This window comes from Pituophis catenifer, unplaced genomic scaffold (genome assembly GCF_029215685.1).
Source record: "Pituophis catenifer annectens isolate HBS135680 unplaced genomic scaffold, rPitCat1.0.hap2 SCAF_3, whole genome shotgun sequence".
Taxonomy (NCBI): Eukaryota; Metazoa; Chordata; class Lepidosauria; order Squamata; family Colubridae; genus Pituophis; species Pituophis catenifer.
Window position 1 is genome coordinate 189100108 of NW_027256883.1, and position 15881 is coordinate 189115988.

General features: G+C 45.2%; 1 protein-coding gene across 1 annotated transcript; it reads right to left on the reverse strand.

The window, feature by feature from the left end:
* Nucleotides 1–12995: 12995 nt before the first annotated feature.
* On the reverse strand, nucleotides 12996–15175 carry MAFB (MAF bZIP transcription factor B). Its single transcript, XM_070939979.1, has 2 exons — nucleotides 13796–15175; nucleotides 12996–13386 (listed from the first exon to the last, which is right to left on the reverse strand). The coding sequence occupies exons 1-2, from the start codon at nucleotides 14767–14769 to the stop codon at nucleotides 13332–13334; spliced, it is 1029 nt and encodes a 342-aa protein (XP_070796080.1). The 5' UTR covers nucleotides 14770–15175; the 3' UTR covers nucleotides 12996–13331.
* Between the last annotated feature and the right edge of the window lie 706 nt (nucleotides 15176–15881).

Genomic DNA, 15881 nt, shown 5'->3' on the forward strand with positions numbered 1-15881 from the left:
GCAGAATCTTCCAGACGATATGAATCCTGTTATTCTGGAAATAAAATAGTTTTCCAGAAATTAATCTTGGAAATAGCTCATAATATTTCAGATCTGCTTTGGAACCCCACAAACCACTTCTGGTTCCAAGATTAATTTCTGGAGAACTGAATTGATGGCTTAGTTGCTGGATCCAGAAGAGGAACAGAAGGGACTCTCTGTTCCTGTCAAGCAAGTCTCAAATCTATCTGTTACATATTCTCTCCTCTGTTTTCCTCCCTGGATTCTAGAATCCAGTAGTAAGGTCTAGGTTCTAGCACAACCTCTTAATTATTACTAAATACTTGTTTTAGAGTGATAAACGTCTCTAGAGCTGAAGAATTGTTTTAAAGCATCAATGAACTATGATGTAGACATTCTTGCTTTGAATGACTAGTTTGCATAAGTGATGTGATAAGAAAATTGAGTTTTAATCTCGGAGGAATCATGTTGTTAAGACTTCAGATGAATTCTCCAACTTGATGGCTTCCTGTTTAAGTCATACTTTGCTATTCTTTTGCTCAATAGCAAGATACAAAACAGGAAGATATAGAAACTGTAGAGTTTTCTGTAGAGTCAAGGGTGGCTGCTTTTTCCTTCTATTTGGGCTTACTTTTCAGCTTCCCCCTCTTCCTCCCCCCATCCCAAAAAAGCACGTCAGCCTTTGCAATGCCGGAAGAATTGCCAACCCCACAACAAGATTGTGTGAAGCTTAAGCCAGCTGCTTCATGGCCTTTCCAGCTATGAGGGTGAAGAAGCTACACTGCACTAAAAGAGCAAGGAGAGAAATGAAAAGTAGTCAGAAATCTGGCACTAGGTGCCCCAAAGAGCTGCGATGATATATTGCATCACAAAAATAACTTGTTTAATTCAAACAATGGCATCATTTTACCAATTTTTAAAGTATACAAACTGCTGGAAACAGTTAACAACCCTACTTTATCCCTGGAACACTGCCAACCTAGCCCCAGTTAAGCTAAATCTTAGGGCTACTGTATCCAGGCTGCAATCCTCTGGATGCCCAGTAGATGACAGTAGCCAGACACAACATACTATCTCTACTTCCTTCTATGAATCCGAGGCAGTTTTGTATGATAGCTGTACTGAATAAGTAAATGTGCAGTGAGAACATATCTCTGCAACTTCTGGGTAGGCTTTCTAGCTTTAAACTCCCATAAACAAATATTAACAAGGTTATTCCTTCCCCATAATAAACGTGCCCAATTGTTCCAGGGCCACATTGCTTCCTAAGCCTCTTTGCTCCGAAATTAGTCCCATTTGACTCTTTGGATTTACTTCCAAGAGAGGCTGCAACTTTAACCACACTTCTTTGGAAGGAAAGTTTCATTCAGGTTAAGCTCAGTTCCTGTGATACCTCAGACATGTCCATATAGATTTCTTGACAACAGTATTTAAGTCATTTGTCTTTGTCTTCTTTGGGGATGTTTATTTCAATTTCCCTGTCTGGCCTATAACCTTGGGATCTCCTGGTGCTTTCCTGTCATATTCTGATCAGGTCTGACCCTGCTTAACTTTCTGAGATCGGCCAAGATCAGCTGGGAGTACAGTTAAATGTGAAAATGTCCATGAATAAATTTGTGCCCTTGGATATCTTTTTTATATCACTATTTTAAACTGCATTATATCATGTTTTTCCCAGGTTATATCAAGCCATGTTTTTCAGGGTTCCCAGGTTTCACTGAATGACAGACTCATCACCAGATTGAGATCTGGATTCTCAAAAGCTAAAAATCCTTAACTAAAATGTAACTAAGTTCTCCTTGGTTCAGTACCTTTTACTGAAATATATATTTATAATACAGATGTGAGAAAGTTCTAAGCAACAAGCTAATACCTAATAGGTTTACTAACCCAGATAGTTTTTATTCCCAAGTATATATAAGCATGATTTTATGTACTACGTTTCTCCCCACATCCAGCCATCTATGCCAGGGGACCTGATTTGCTAGTCAATCTCTTTTTTAAAAAGTGGAATGTTTTAATGCAAACGTTAATCATCTAATTGATGGTTGTCCCTCTATCCAGATCCTCAGTTGTGTTTTCTGCTAGTCTTGGTTATAATACTGGGTCAAAATCTTGTTAGCAGTTCTCTTTTATTTGAAATTTATAGCAGTGTAAATTTCTCTATGGCTCTTAATGATCATTCTTGTAAAACTGGGTGATCAAACAAAATAATTTGATTTTGCATAATGCAGGCTTTCTGAAGCTGCATTATGCAAAAACTCTTAGGTAGCAAAAATAAATAAATTTTCCTTTTAGGAACACTTGACTCTCAGATTTCATGGATATCCTCAAATATATACCAATGGCTTTTTTGGGATTTTTTTTTTTAAAAAAACTATTCTAGTCTACGGCTTTTGAATTCCCTGGAGGAATTCCATCTACATAAGTATTAATCAGGTTCAGCCTTATTGTGTCTAGTGACTTCATGTTTTTATTGAGACTCAGTGCAATTTTAGTTGGGTTTTACAGGTAAATTTGTAGACTGCAGATCCCAACATTTTTTTCTTTTTGGCTATAAGAATTAAGATTGAATGATTGAATGAAATTTATTAACTGCCCAACTTCAATGGTCAACAGTCATTAACTATCCCATCCCACAGAAATACCAAGATACCATGTTCAGATCCTTTAGTGACGCATACTTTGAGCTTATGTACACTCACTCAGAGATCAGTTAGACTTACCTTGTAGAGAAAAGTTCAATAGCATTTGTCTCTATGTCAAAGGGAGGAGGCAAAGAACAAAGATTAGTACAAAAGCTTGGCTGTTACCTATTATCATCTGCAAAAAGGAAATATACTGTTGGATGAGTCTGGCATCTTATTTCTACCATGATCAAGCAAACACTTCTAAGAATACCACAAATAGAAGAGCAACTGATATTGGTTATCTTTGCATATTTTTATGGCTTCCCATCTTCCCCTGAACCATAAATAATAAACTAAACACAGGGGATACGAAGGGAACTAAGGTGTTTTTTTTTGTTTTGTTTTGTTTTGCTTTAATTTATATGCCACCCTTCTCCGGAGACTCAGGGCGGATTACAATGCTTTAAGCAATAGCCTTCATACTTTTGTATATTTATACAAAGTCAGCTTATTGCCCCCACAATCTGGGTCCTCATTTTACCTACCTTTGAAAGGATGGAAGGCTGAGTCAACCTTGAGCCTGGTGAGATTTGAATTTGCAGTAATTGCAAGCAGTAGATGTTAATTACAGTGCTTTAGTCCACTGTACTACAGGCTCTTAAAAGTTAAAAGTTGGCTGGTATTATTATTATTATTATTATTATTATCTCTTTTATTCATTAAACATGAAACTCAGTCAACTGACCATTTAAAAATGTATTACAAATATCATTGACTGGTGCTGATGGTTGATACGGGTTGCTGCCAGCATCCTAGGTATCAACCATCTTCTTAAAATGTACAATGTTCCGAGTAGCACAGTTTTTTGAAGTTCTGCTGGTGTGATTGAAGGAAGCTGCAATTTCTGGATGTATTTTGTAAAATTCTTGGACATGGTACCAAGTGCCCCGATGACAATGGGTATCACTGTTACATGTTTCATCCATAATCGTGTAGTTTCGATGGCCAGGTCGCGATATTTTGTTATTTTTTTCCAGTTCTTTTTTTTTTTTTTTTGACTCTGGTGTCTCCTGGTACAGCGATATCAATAAATTGTACACTTTGGTGGTGGTGGTTGTTATTATTATACTTATCATTATTATGATTATGATTATTATATAATTCAGCATGTCATGGGAACATGGGTTTTAATCTGGTAGGCACCATACAGCTCTAATAATAAGTGGTCATTGAAAACATTGCCCTGCATAGTTTTTCTAATCCCCTCAAAAAGCTGTTCATACTGCAACTTCATTTCATGTTGCAGTAAATACCATTTCAGAGCAAAAAGATATTGAATTAATATTAAAGCAATACCTTTATTAAACTAATTTAATGTTTATAAAATAGCATGCAATCTTTTGGGTTGTGGAAAGCTCTTTATCAAGAAAGATGGTTGAGAAAAAAAGGGGAAGTTACAATATTTTAAAACATGTTTGCATTGCATTACAGTCTGGTAAGAGTTTTGTTGGTGTGCTATGCAATCAAGGTCCTATCAGTACAGAAGTGCTATTAGTCACTAGAGACACTCTTGACATGCAAGGAAGAAGAAGCAAATAAATAAGTGTTGGATTCACATTTTTGAAAAAAAATTAAATCCAGCTGTTCAAAGACAAGCTATTCCTATTCTTGGGTGAGATACACAGATTGCTTGTATAATTGAACAGGCTGTTATGTATAAAAGCATATTTATTTGAATGTCCCACTGTTTTTCTCATGGATCAGGTTGCAGTTCCACTGCTCCAAAACCTTTCTTGCAAAGTTAAGTCTTAGGGATTTGAAGGTGGCTAGGCATATAGTCCATGGCTACTTCATTCTCATGTGAATATAAATGTACTAGGTCAAATTAAGCATCTAGGAAACTTATTCAAATTGTCTGATTTCTGCAATCCCAAGGAAAAGCATTTTGGCCTAACCTATCTCTCTCTCTCTCTCACACACACACACACACACAGTAATAACCATAATGACTCATTTCACAGCACAGATGCAAATAAACACACCAAACGAGAGTGTATATATTGCTCAGTGAATTTGACACACAAAGTGCTGACTTGGGGAAATTCTATTCTAGGCTAATAGTGATTTTTGCTTGGATACAGCAATTTTTCAAAATAAGGAGCATGCCACCTTCAGCTCCTAGAGGAAAGGTGGAATATAAATCCAATGAATAATAACCTGAAAGATGCTGGTAAATTTCCACGTTTGATACCAGTGCAGGGGCAGGGATCCACGTGAGCTCTTTTCAGACCTGCTCAAGAGAGAATTGTGGGGAAGGGGCAATAAATTGAAGGTCTCGGCAGAGGGCAGCATTTGGCTAATCCTGTCTTAACTGGCAGGCGATGCATATTCTGGCCTGGTTTGGCTTTGCATAAGAAACACCTAGCAAAATTCAAAGCTATAAGCTAGAATGGGAAGCAAAATCAATCAATCAATCAATCAATTACAGAACAGGGCAGTCATCAACCAATTCCATATCACTGCCAAGAAAATTCCAGGGAAGCATTCATGAAGTCATACTGGGTGAGCTTTACACATCGAGTAACACTGGAGAGAAAGTGCTATTGAGAAACAATGGGAGGGATGACTGATCTACGGCACCTCTTTCTTCCTACTTTCCCTGGCTGATATTCCTACTTCCCTGTCTCCTTCATTTGCCTCCTTTGTGTAGCACACTTCTTATTTCTCTTGCCAAGAGAGGAAATGAATGTTGCTGCGGGTCAGTTTGTTCAGAGCGGGGAAGGGAAGGAGGTTAAAGAACTTTCAGGGAAGGTGACCCAATGCTCTTCACACTATCCTGTGGGTGGATGATTATGATGACCTGCAGAACATCAGACTGCCAAGAGCAAAAGGCTTGAATGGAAGAGAGCAGTTTTTGATGGGAAGGTAAAGAAACTATCCTGTGTATAGTATCATCCTTAAAACAATTTCTTCCAGTGGCCCCAGATAGGCTGAACCACAATTTTCATCATTCACTGCCATGATGGTTCATCATCCCCAACTGGTTGGGGGATGATGAATATTTACAATGGTTTGAGAATGCTATAAACCTCAGAAGTCTGTATTTAACACAGAGGGCATTTTCTTTACATAACTATAGTCCAATCATTCAATGCCCTGGAGCATGTGCAAAGAGCTTTTCCTTCAGAAATGAGTCATAAGCAGCTGCTTCGCTTGTATGAAGACACATCAGAAGAAATAAAGCAGATAGGCACCTTGAAGGATTCTTCCTGGGTGGTCGTGCCCATATATTTTTTTTCTGATTTGTATCACAGGTATATCTTTTATTTTATTTTTTAACGTATTCACAGGCCTGTCCTAATATTTTGAAAGTATGACCTGCTGTGTCCAAGGATATATAATTGGAAGAGGGGGGGATTTACTTTGGAGTCAAAAGTACAGCTAGTCCTCAATTTACTAAAGTTCATTTAGCGACCGTTCAAAGTTACAACGGCACTGAAAAAAAGTGATTTATGACCATTTTTCATAGTTATGACCTTTGCAGCATCCCCATTGATCAGGTGATGAAAATTCAGAGGCTCAGCAACTGGTTCGTATTTATGTCGGTTGTCTTAGTGCAGGGGTCTGCAACCTTAAACACTCAAGGAGCCATTTGGACCCATTTCCCACAGAAAAGAAAACACCAGGAGCCACAAAACCCTTCCTGTGCCTGACTATTTCTTGAGCGGCCACAAAACTAGCACATGTAGTTGAATTAAATGTTCTGTTTTCTTCTGAAACTTTTTTTTTCTTGGATTTATCTATGGTTGGCCTACCGGGGGTTGAAAAGCTCAATAAACTGTGTTCCAGCGGTGTGGAACATCGGTGGTTGTGACGCATATTTTGAGTGACAGGAGCACAGCAGAGGGGTGAAAGAGCCACGTGCGGCTCCAGAGCCGCAGGTTGCTGACCCCTGTCTTAGTGTCCCAAGATCATGTTGGCAACCTTCTGACAAGTCAATGGGGGAAGCCACATTCACTTAGGTGGGTTACTAATTTAGCAACGATTCACTTAACAGCCGAGACAAGAAAGAGAGGCTGTAAAATGGGGCAAAACTCACTGAAGAAATGTCTCGCTTTGCAACATAAATTTGGGGCTCCGTTGTGGTCATAAGCTGAGGACTAACTCTACACCCTTTGCAAGGCAAGCCAGCCAACCCAGAAAGTGAAAATTGTACCTTCCTGGTTTTGTTTTTTTCCCCAGCCGCTGCTTGTGTCAACAATTCTGCTGAATGGAGGCTCAGCTGGAAGTCAGCGCGCCTCACTTTCATTAGGTCCGCTAGCTACAGCCCATTCAGGGGGAGGTGCAGGTTAACCCTCTCCCTACTGAAAGGTAGGGAGGAGGGGCGAGGCTGCCAAGGGAAAGGTGAGCAGAAGCCTGACAGGGCCAACGGGCTATTGGGGGGGGAGGGGAGGGGGCGCCGAAGGTCGCTTGTTGTAAATCGAATCACTCCAAGGAAGGAGGAAGAGGAAGGGCGAATGGGGGGGGGGCTGCAGCGTGGCGCCGCCAAGGACTCACCTCGACGCCTCCGGTTCGCTCGCCTTCCGTCTTCCTACATTTTTACGCAACGCAGCTGTTGGTTCGGAGCCAAGTCCGGAGTCGTCCCGGTTCAGAGTCGGAGCAAAACGGATGCGTGACATTTGCGTGTCCTCTCCTCCCCTCCCCCACCCCCAATTGGGTTGATCTGAATCGCCCCATCTATCGCCCAGGAGGATCCCTGATTGAAATGTCTACCCAGCGATCGACCCCGTTGTTTCTAAAGTAAATAAAACCTCGGTTTGGGGCTAGCCAGTTGGGACCCTTTTCCAGAGTTAACCCAATGCCGATACTTCATCGGTGGGGCGGGTGCGTTTGCGTTCGGGTTTTGTTTCTTAGCGCACGCTTTGCGTCCGTCAACACGTTTTGCTTTTGTGGTCTTGTGTGATTGTGCAGCCCCCAAGTGCTGCAAATCGCGTGCGAAAAGGAAGATTGGAAAAGAAAGGAAAACTTTTACCGGGCTGCTAGATGTGGGTTGCAAATCTCCCGGCGGCAGCTGAGCTGCTGAAAAGGAATGCCAAAGTCCCTGCTCTCTACTGCCATCTAGGGTTCGTCCCGATTGATGCAGCCCAGACCTGGTAGTTTCCCCCTCCCCGCCCCCCCCTTTCCTTTTCTTATTCCACCGCAACACGCCTGTCGAAGCCGGGTAGCGCAGCTAAGGAAAACACGCTCCTTGCGCGCGCCCCCACCCCCAGTGTAAAGTTTCACTTCTCCCTCACATCTGGGAAGCGGTCAGCAGTAACTTTTGATTGCGGGATGGGGGCCTATTTCGAAATGCCCCCCTCCCCCCCCAAACTCTCTGCACGCAGCCTGGCAATTCTAGCAATGTTTTTTTGCTCAGAAATCAAAGTTTATTCTAATTCAGTTTATTCTAATTCTAATTTCCCAACCTGGACAATTGGAAGTTGCAGGGGTGGACTGCAACTCCATCCATGTTCCAGTTGTCCAGATGGAGAGAAACGCTGCCTTAGACGCACAGAGTCCGGGCACTTCAAGGGATGAGCCTTAACATGTGTCCGTCCGTCCCCCCAGCGACGTGCTCAGCACTCTCGGTCCCAGCGACTTCTCCTAACCCTCCAAACGAAAGAAGGGTAGCTTTTAATTGGTTACTCACATTATGTCCTCCCTGCGTGTTGGTGTACAAAACCTCATCGCAGGGCCCGACTAATTTTCCCCAAGTGCTCCCGCATTCCTGGCTTCCTCCAGCCTGACTTGGAGAAGGGACTTCATTCGGGTGTTTCAGTTTTCGATATAGGATCGGCGGGAACGCTCCTTTCCTTCGAAGCAGTCAACCCAATGAGTTCAATTCCATCCCCATAATAATATCATCTCCGTTTGGGCTTTTCCCTTTCCTTTAACGGCCCGTTGACCTCAACGGTCCAAAACGACCGGCAAAGGAAAAGAAATGGAAAGGTATCCAGGGCAGAGATGTGAAGGGGGCTCGGGTTGCAGCCTTCCCACCCGCTGGCACAGTTTTTACGCGGAAAAGGCAATCCGGGTGCCGAAAGGCCCTCCTGCGCTTTTTCTGAGGCCCAGTTTCCCCGGTAGAAAGAAAGCGGGGACGGATTGGGGGGGGGGATGTGGCTCAATTAGCTTCTGTGATGTATTCAGTGCACGCATGAGAGGACATTAATATGCGGTGGCAGTTCCCACGAACAATATTCCTCTTAGGCCTTCCGACAGGCCGTGCGTGCCTTCCTCCGTAGGGTAAAGAAGGGCCTTTCTCTCTAAGCCTGGCCTCGCTCTTGCCCTCCGTGCTTCTTGCTAAACCACAAGCTGACCACAAACCGGCTTCTAGCAGCTCATTGCTAACTGCACCCACCTCTGCAGGAGCTCAGCGACTCTAAAATTGGTAGTTTGTGTTTTTTCTCTCACACACACCCGGTTCACTGCTGACAAAAATCTTCCCCTGCCTCTCCAGCGCTCTCCCCCAATTTGGAGGGGGGAAATTAAAAGTGAGTCTCCCACTGGGGGCGTCCAGCGACCCGCTAGCTCTTGAAGATGACAGTAGTCCCAACTGAGCGACAAACCGACCCTACCGCTACCAGTTCGGTGTCTAGGAAATCTCCAGAGTTGACCTAAACTTCGAGATTCGCTATTAGGTAAAAATGGTCCGGGGCTTAACCGTGATCGGCCCAACCGAGGTGATTTCCGAGCGCTGATTTCTCACCAGCCGCCTCGTTGAGCGAACCGGGGTTCACCTCAAACTAAGTTTTGAGGGTTTTTTTTTTTTTTTTTTTTACACGAAGGCAGCCTTGTGAATCTGAAGCCGCGGAACTAAAGGAGATTTGGGACATCTCTGAAGGACCACAACCGATGTGTAACGGCATCAATCTTGTGTAGTGGTTGCGTCGTGATTCAGGTGCCCAGGGTGTCGAGGTCAGGGAAGGTGGCTTAGTCGGAGCGACTAAAATCTTGGGGCTCATTGGGAGGCAAAATGTCACTCACCGAGTATGTCCTACATTTGCCCGCCGGCCTTGAAGTCGGCGAGCTGGGACAGACCCTTTGCTTTCAGTCAGGGCGCACCGCTCTTGGAGTTAAATGAAAGGCGGAAAATAGCTGCTTGAAACGCCGGTTGGCTTCGGCTCCAGCTGGTCGCGGTTGCTGACCGATTGGCGTTTTGTTTCTTTGATCTCGGGGGTCTCGGTGGGGGGAAAAGTGGGAAGGGGGAAAAGCATAATTAAGCGCTTGCCTTTCGGCCGGTCCCACTCTTTAGCAGCGGTTGCCGCCGCCAAGACTGTAGGCTTAATGGAGAAGCCCACCGGCGGAGGGGTGAAAAAGGGGAGGGGGACATTTCCAGGGAGACTGAAACCCTTGCCTCAGCGTTGGAGAGCAAGGCAAGAACCAGGAAAAGCTCGCTCCTCGGGAAAGGCGTTGCGAGGAAGCCCAGTTCCACAGAGATGTTAGGAGCCTACACCGCTGTGGTGGTGGTGGCGGCGACTATTATTATGTGACTGGGCGCACGGCCAGCCAGGTGTTTCAGCGTTTTTATCCACCTATGGAGTCCTTCTCAAGATTGTGGTTGTTATTGTGTTGGAGTGCAAAACAACACTCCGTGAAGAATATAATATGTTTCCCCCCTCCCCCAAAAATAGGGAGCTCAAAGGACTTTCAGGCCTGCTTCTGTCAGCAGTTTTGTCCCCGCTTTCCCCTCAAGATCTGGGCGATTTAGCTCAGAGTGGACACCGCAGCTGCTACTGACCCAGACCTCGGTGGGAAGCTAGTCTGTGTGATGACCATTTAAAACCTGATGCGGGTTAAGGGATGCTGGTTGGAGGGGGGGGGTTAGGTGGGTGTGGAGATTAGAGGGTGATGCTGTGCTCAGGTAAAATGGGAGAATAGATGAAGGCAGACCTAGGACCTAAAACAGATATGGACCTTAGCAGTTGGGGAGTGGGGTAGAAATGAGGGGAAGAAACTTCAGGTGAAGAATGAACATTTTAGACACCACAATCACCACACACACAAATACCTCTGGCCTGCCCTGCTTTTGGGAATCCCTTTTCCTCTGTCACTCATCTCAAGCAAGGTCAAGTTGACATTTCCTCCAAGTGCCCAATATCTTTCCAGGGGCAACACTCTGCAGGGACCCTTCCCTTGGCATTCAGGTAAAACTTGTTAGAATTGGAAAGACCTGTCAGATTAAAAGAAGCTAGAAAGTTAGGAAAAAGAGAAATATTAGGGGTCATTGACTCCCCATCCCAACCCCTTCAGTGTATTTTACCATTAAGATAGTCTATATTATAAAGTAACATTATTATTCCTGTGATTTGCCTTGTTTAAATAATTATCTCAGTCCCATAACTTTCAATCAAACTCCTGTATATGTGGGAATAGGATTCATGTAATACAGTTTGCATACATCTTTGCTTCCAAACAAGCCCAGGGAATTCAGTGGTTTCAGGAATGTGTGTGTGGAGGAGGGGGGGGGTGTAATCGGTTCATGAATCAACCCCTGAATTGAGTTTCTTGCAACTCTGTATAATTTGCCTGATGAGTTGGTGAGGATGGCAGTCACCATCATCCTAATTTCCCACGTTCAAGAATAACCCTCAAGAAAAAGTATACCCTTAAAAAATGCCATGTCAATAATATTAGTAAGCAAAAATAGGAAACAATTTTAATAACCAAGAGAAACAAAAACCAGAAACCAGTCTGAATAAAACTACAATAAGACCAAGAGGTGTTTTTTTAATATTTTTCATATCATAAGCAGGATTTGAAATTGATCCCTTCAGAACGTTTACATGAAATAAAAACATTTTCTGCTGCTGCAATGCTGTGATTTCAACACAGTTGAATCCATAAAAACCCAAAAGCTTAGAGGGGTATTTTCTGATGCATGACTATTAATATTCACAATATTTAAAACTGCAAGCACCATGCTTTTCATTTTCCACGATTCTTGGTATTACTGTTAATTTATAAACTAATACAAACTCAAAATGCATCCGGCCAGCAGTGCCAGCAAATTCTAAAAGGAAACTAAAAAATAAAGGTTTTCATTTTGGTATTTTTGTCAGTGCAACGTAAAATCCTTTTACTGACCTGCAGGAGGAAAAAGAAGGGGGAGAAAAAAAGGGGGGGGGGAATCACAAGAAATAATAATTATAATAAACACCCATAAATTGCCAAATTACTAAAAGTTTTGGCTACACTTACTGGCTGCGTGAAAAAGCAGATTAAACATTGCAAAAGCTAAACTTGGAAGCTGCAAAGCTAAAACCACCTTTTTAAAAGAGGAAAGCTGTTTTTCGCCTATGCATTCTGAATTCATTCATCCTTTTAGAGGCATAAACTTAAACTCTAATCGGAACTCTGAAACACGTGAGCTGCCTCTGATGTCAGTCAGTGAAACTGACTCATGTTTTAGTTAAGAAACCAAGCGGCCAATTGTTGCTTTGGAGAAGAGAGAAAAATAATTGCAAATTTTCTTTTTCTGAGCCAGCGATAAAATCAGGTGGCCCACACAGATGCTGGGTCATGAATGATGGGCTGTAGCAAGACCCAACCACTAAAATTATCCCTTGTCACCACTTAAAATTATATTTCTCTCAAATTAATGTTTTTTGAAAAAAAAATATTTCAAAAAGTGACTCATAAACATTGGAAGTTACTTGGAAGTTAAATCCAACTGGATACAAAGGAACCTGGTTCTTTCTAGTCACAGAGAACTGCAGATCAGCTCTCCTTAATTTCAGCAGACTTGACCTCCAAGTAATTTAATTATGATTGGGGAATTAAAAGAGGCAAGGCAAAAACTCTTTCTGCCCCAACAAAAACCAAAATGAAAACTAAATGAACAAAAAGAACCTACAGCTTTTAAAAGTGCACCGAATATACAAGGATGTTTTCTGAATGCAAAATGCTCAGAAATTTTTTGTAGGTTATTATTTCTGCAACAAATGATCACTGAAAACCAGCCTGCTGAAATGTTCTTGTGTTTTCGCCCTGTGCAGATTTTATGTGGTGTGGCTGATATTTACAAGCTAACACAGAGCCCAATCCACCCCCAGCTGTTCTCTTACGCAGCAGCCTCATTGATTTCTGTGAAACTTGCACAGGAGACATGCCTAGTGGATTGAGCTCCCAAATATGTTTTTTTTTTAAAAAAAAGAAAAAGAAAAATAAAGCTAATAGAGAGATAGAACAAGCAGTTGCATGTGCAAGTAAAAAGAAGGTTTTGTTTATATAGAATTTGTGACAGTTTCTTATTCAAAGAAACAAACAACAGTACAACAGAAAAAAAAAAGTATGGTCGATGATCAACGACATGCGAAATTCTTAAACAAGAAAATGGTACAAAATAGAAGTTACCATACATGTCCAGCATGCAGGATTAATATTTTTAATGCAGATTTTTTTTTTGTTTTTTGTTTCTATATAATCAAGCAGGCAATAAAACTGAGGAGGCTTCTCTCTCTCGCTCTTTAATTTCCTTTCCTATTTTACTAGCTCGCAGGGTTAAGTCCCATCTCAATTCTGTCTTTTTCAAAGCAGGCAATCTATGAAAAACCTGCATACATTGTCCTTGCTCCTTTTCCAGGCTACTTCTGGTCCACTTCCCCCCTCGCATGTGTTCTTCGGTGTTTTTGTTTTGTTTTTAGGAACTCCAAAGTGGGTATTCTAGATGGCTTCTCCGGTGCCCGTCCCTTTGTTTTGCAAAGTCCAGGAGAAAGTTCTACAAGCAAGCAATCAGGTTGTATATAAAAAAAAAACTTTTACCAGAGGCCTTTCCTTTCCCCCTCCCCACCTATCTCTCCCCTCCCCAAAGCCCCCTTTGGCTATCAAGCGGCCGATTAAGTGGGAAAGTTGTACCCTTCCCCTTCAGCCCTTCAGAGCTAAGCTAGAAACACAAGATGCTGCCGCAGAGGTTTCCCCCACAGTCCTGGCCTGGGAGGAAGCCTACCCTTCCCAGGCCTCGCAGTCATTCTTCTGACTCTCTTTTTCTCAGCCTTAATCTCGCTGCTGGCTCGGGAGGGGTAGATGGATGGAGATGTCAGCGGAGGGGGAGAGAAGGGAAACAAGTGGGGAGTAGTGGATGGGTGGGTGGGTAGGGGGTCTTGGTTGTTTTTTTTTAAAGGACTCACATGAAGAACTCGGGAGAAGACGGGTTGTCGCTGGTGGATCCAGCTTCTCGGAAACCATTGCTGGCCAGTTTCTCGCACTTGAGCTTGTAGGCGTCTCTTTCTCTGGCCAGCCGGGTCACCTCTTGTTTGAGCTGTTCTACCTGCTGAATCAGTTGGGTCTTCTCGTTCTCCAGGTGATGCTTCTGCTGGACCCGCTTGTACCTGCAAGACTGGGCGTAGCCGCGGTTCTTCAAGGTCCGCCTCTTCTGCTTAAGGCGGATCACTTCGTCCTTGGTGAAGCCCCTCAGGTGCCTGTTGAGCTCACGCACCGACATGGAGACCAGCTGGTCGTCGGAAAACCGGTCCTCCACGCTGCTGGAAGACGAGGCGGAGGAGGAGGCGGAGGAAGAAGGGTGAGGAGGATGCGCGTTCTGCATCTGCTGGGAGGAACTGGACGAAGTGGAGGGGGTGGGAGAGGCCTGGTGGTGGTGCGGGTGATGGTGATGGTGCGGGTGCCCGGCGCCAGACAGGTCTTCGTGGGGGACCCCTCCGTACGGGTGGTGGTGGTGATGATGATGATGGGGATGATGGTGATGATGGGCAGCGGCGGCCCGGAAGCTCTCGAAGCTCTGGAGCTGCTGGGGCACTTGGTGAGACCCGATGAGGGCTTCCACGGCGTCCTCCGGCGTCAGGTTGAGCGTCTCCGGGTTCATCTGCTGGTAACTGTTGGCCATCCAGTAGAGGTCCTCCAGGTGCGTCTTCTGCTCGGTGGGGCTGAAGCTGGGCGAGGAGGGCACCGAGCTGCAAGGGGTGCTGATGGGGGTGGAAGACACCGAGCCGGCCGGCTGGAGGCGGGTGCAGTGCCTGCCCGAGCGATCGGCTCGGCCGAGGGGCTCTTTCTTCACGTCAAATTTCATCAGGTCGAAGTCGTTGACGTACTCCATGGCCAGGGGGCTGGTGGGCAGCTCGGGGCCGATGCTGAGCTCGGCAGCCATCGCGCGGTGCAGCGGCGGGAACGGCTCCCCTCCGGGTGGGAGAGAGGGAGGGAAAGGAGGTGGCTTCGCCGCTTGGTCGCCTCACTCCAGGGCCTCCAGGGCTTTCTCGGTGGGCAGCCAAGTCCGAAGAAAACTTTCTTCTTCTCTGAGCCCGGGAACCGCCGAGCCCAAGCAGCCGAGGGAGATCCGCGCACGCGAGGCTGCTCCGGCCGCTCTGCTTCTTACCACCGTCGCCGCCGCCGCTGCTGCTTTCGCCTTCTCTCTAACGGAGACCGCAGCGCTAGGCAGAAAAAGAGATTTCGCTTTCCTGGCCAGAAGGAAGGAAGGAAGGAAGGAAGGAGAATCCTTGCGAGGGCGGATTGAGCTGCTGCTGCTGCGGTGCCCCCTTCTCCCCCTTCAGGGGGAAATGATTTCGCTGGGTTTAAAAATGATAGTAATAATAGTAATAAAAAAGCAAGAATAAACTCTCTGCGCCTCTGTCTTTCTTTGCTTTGCTTTTGTAAGTCCGGCTCTTTTTCAACCCGCCGCGGCGGCGATTCCGTTGCAACTTTTTGCTTCGCTCGGCAGCTTTGGCGGAAAAAAAAAAAAAAAGGTGGGTTGAGTGGCCGCCGTCAGGATCGGCGCTGGGGAAAAGGGAGGGAGGGGGAACGAAGGAAAAAAAAGAGGGGAAAGGCGCCCCACCGCCGCCGCCGCCTCCGCCTCCTCCTCCTCCTCCGCTCTCAGCTCCCAGCCGCAGCCTCCAGCGCTGGGATTGAACAGCTGTGATTCGCCCAGCCGCCCCACTTGGTGTCTTATATTGTTTTCCTCGCTGACACTCAGGCTTAGGGGCGGGCCGGAGGAGGGCTTCGACCAACCGCGGCTCGGACGCTGAGTTCCTGGGGTAGCCGGGGGGGCGGGGCTTGCCTTGAAAGAGACTGACAGCTCCCAGCCAGTCAGCTGACGAGCAGCTGGAGGAGAAGCCCGCGGAGCGGAGTTCCAGCTGCGCTGGTTGTGTTTGGCTGCTTTAATCTTCCCGAAATCTCAGCTCGGTCGCGCTTTCCTCCCCCCCCTCCCCCACCCTCCGCAGTCAGGAAAGGTGTCTCGGCCCTGATTTCTTTTCCACCGCCCCTCCC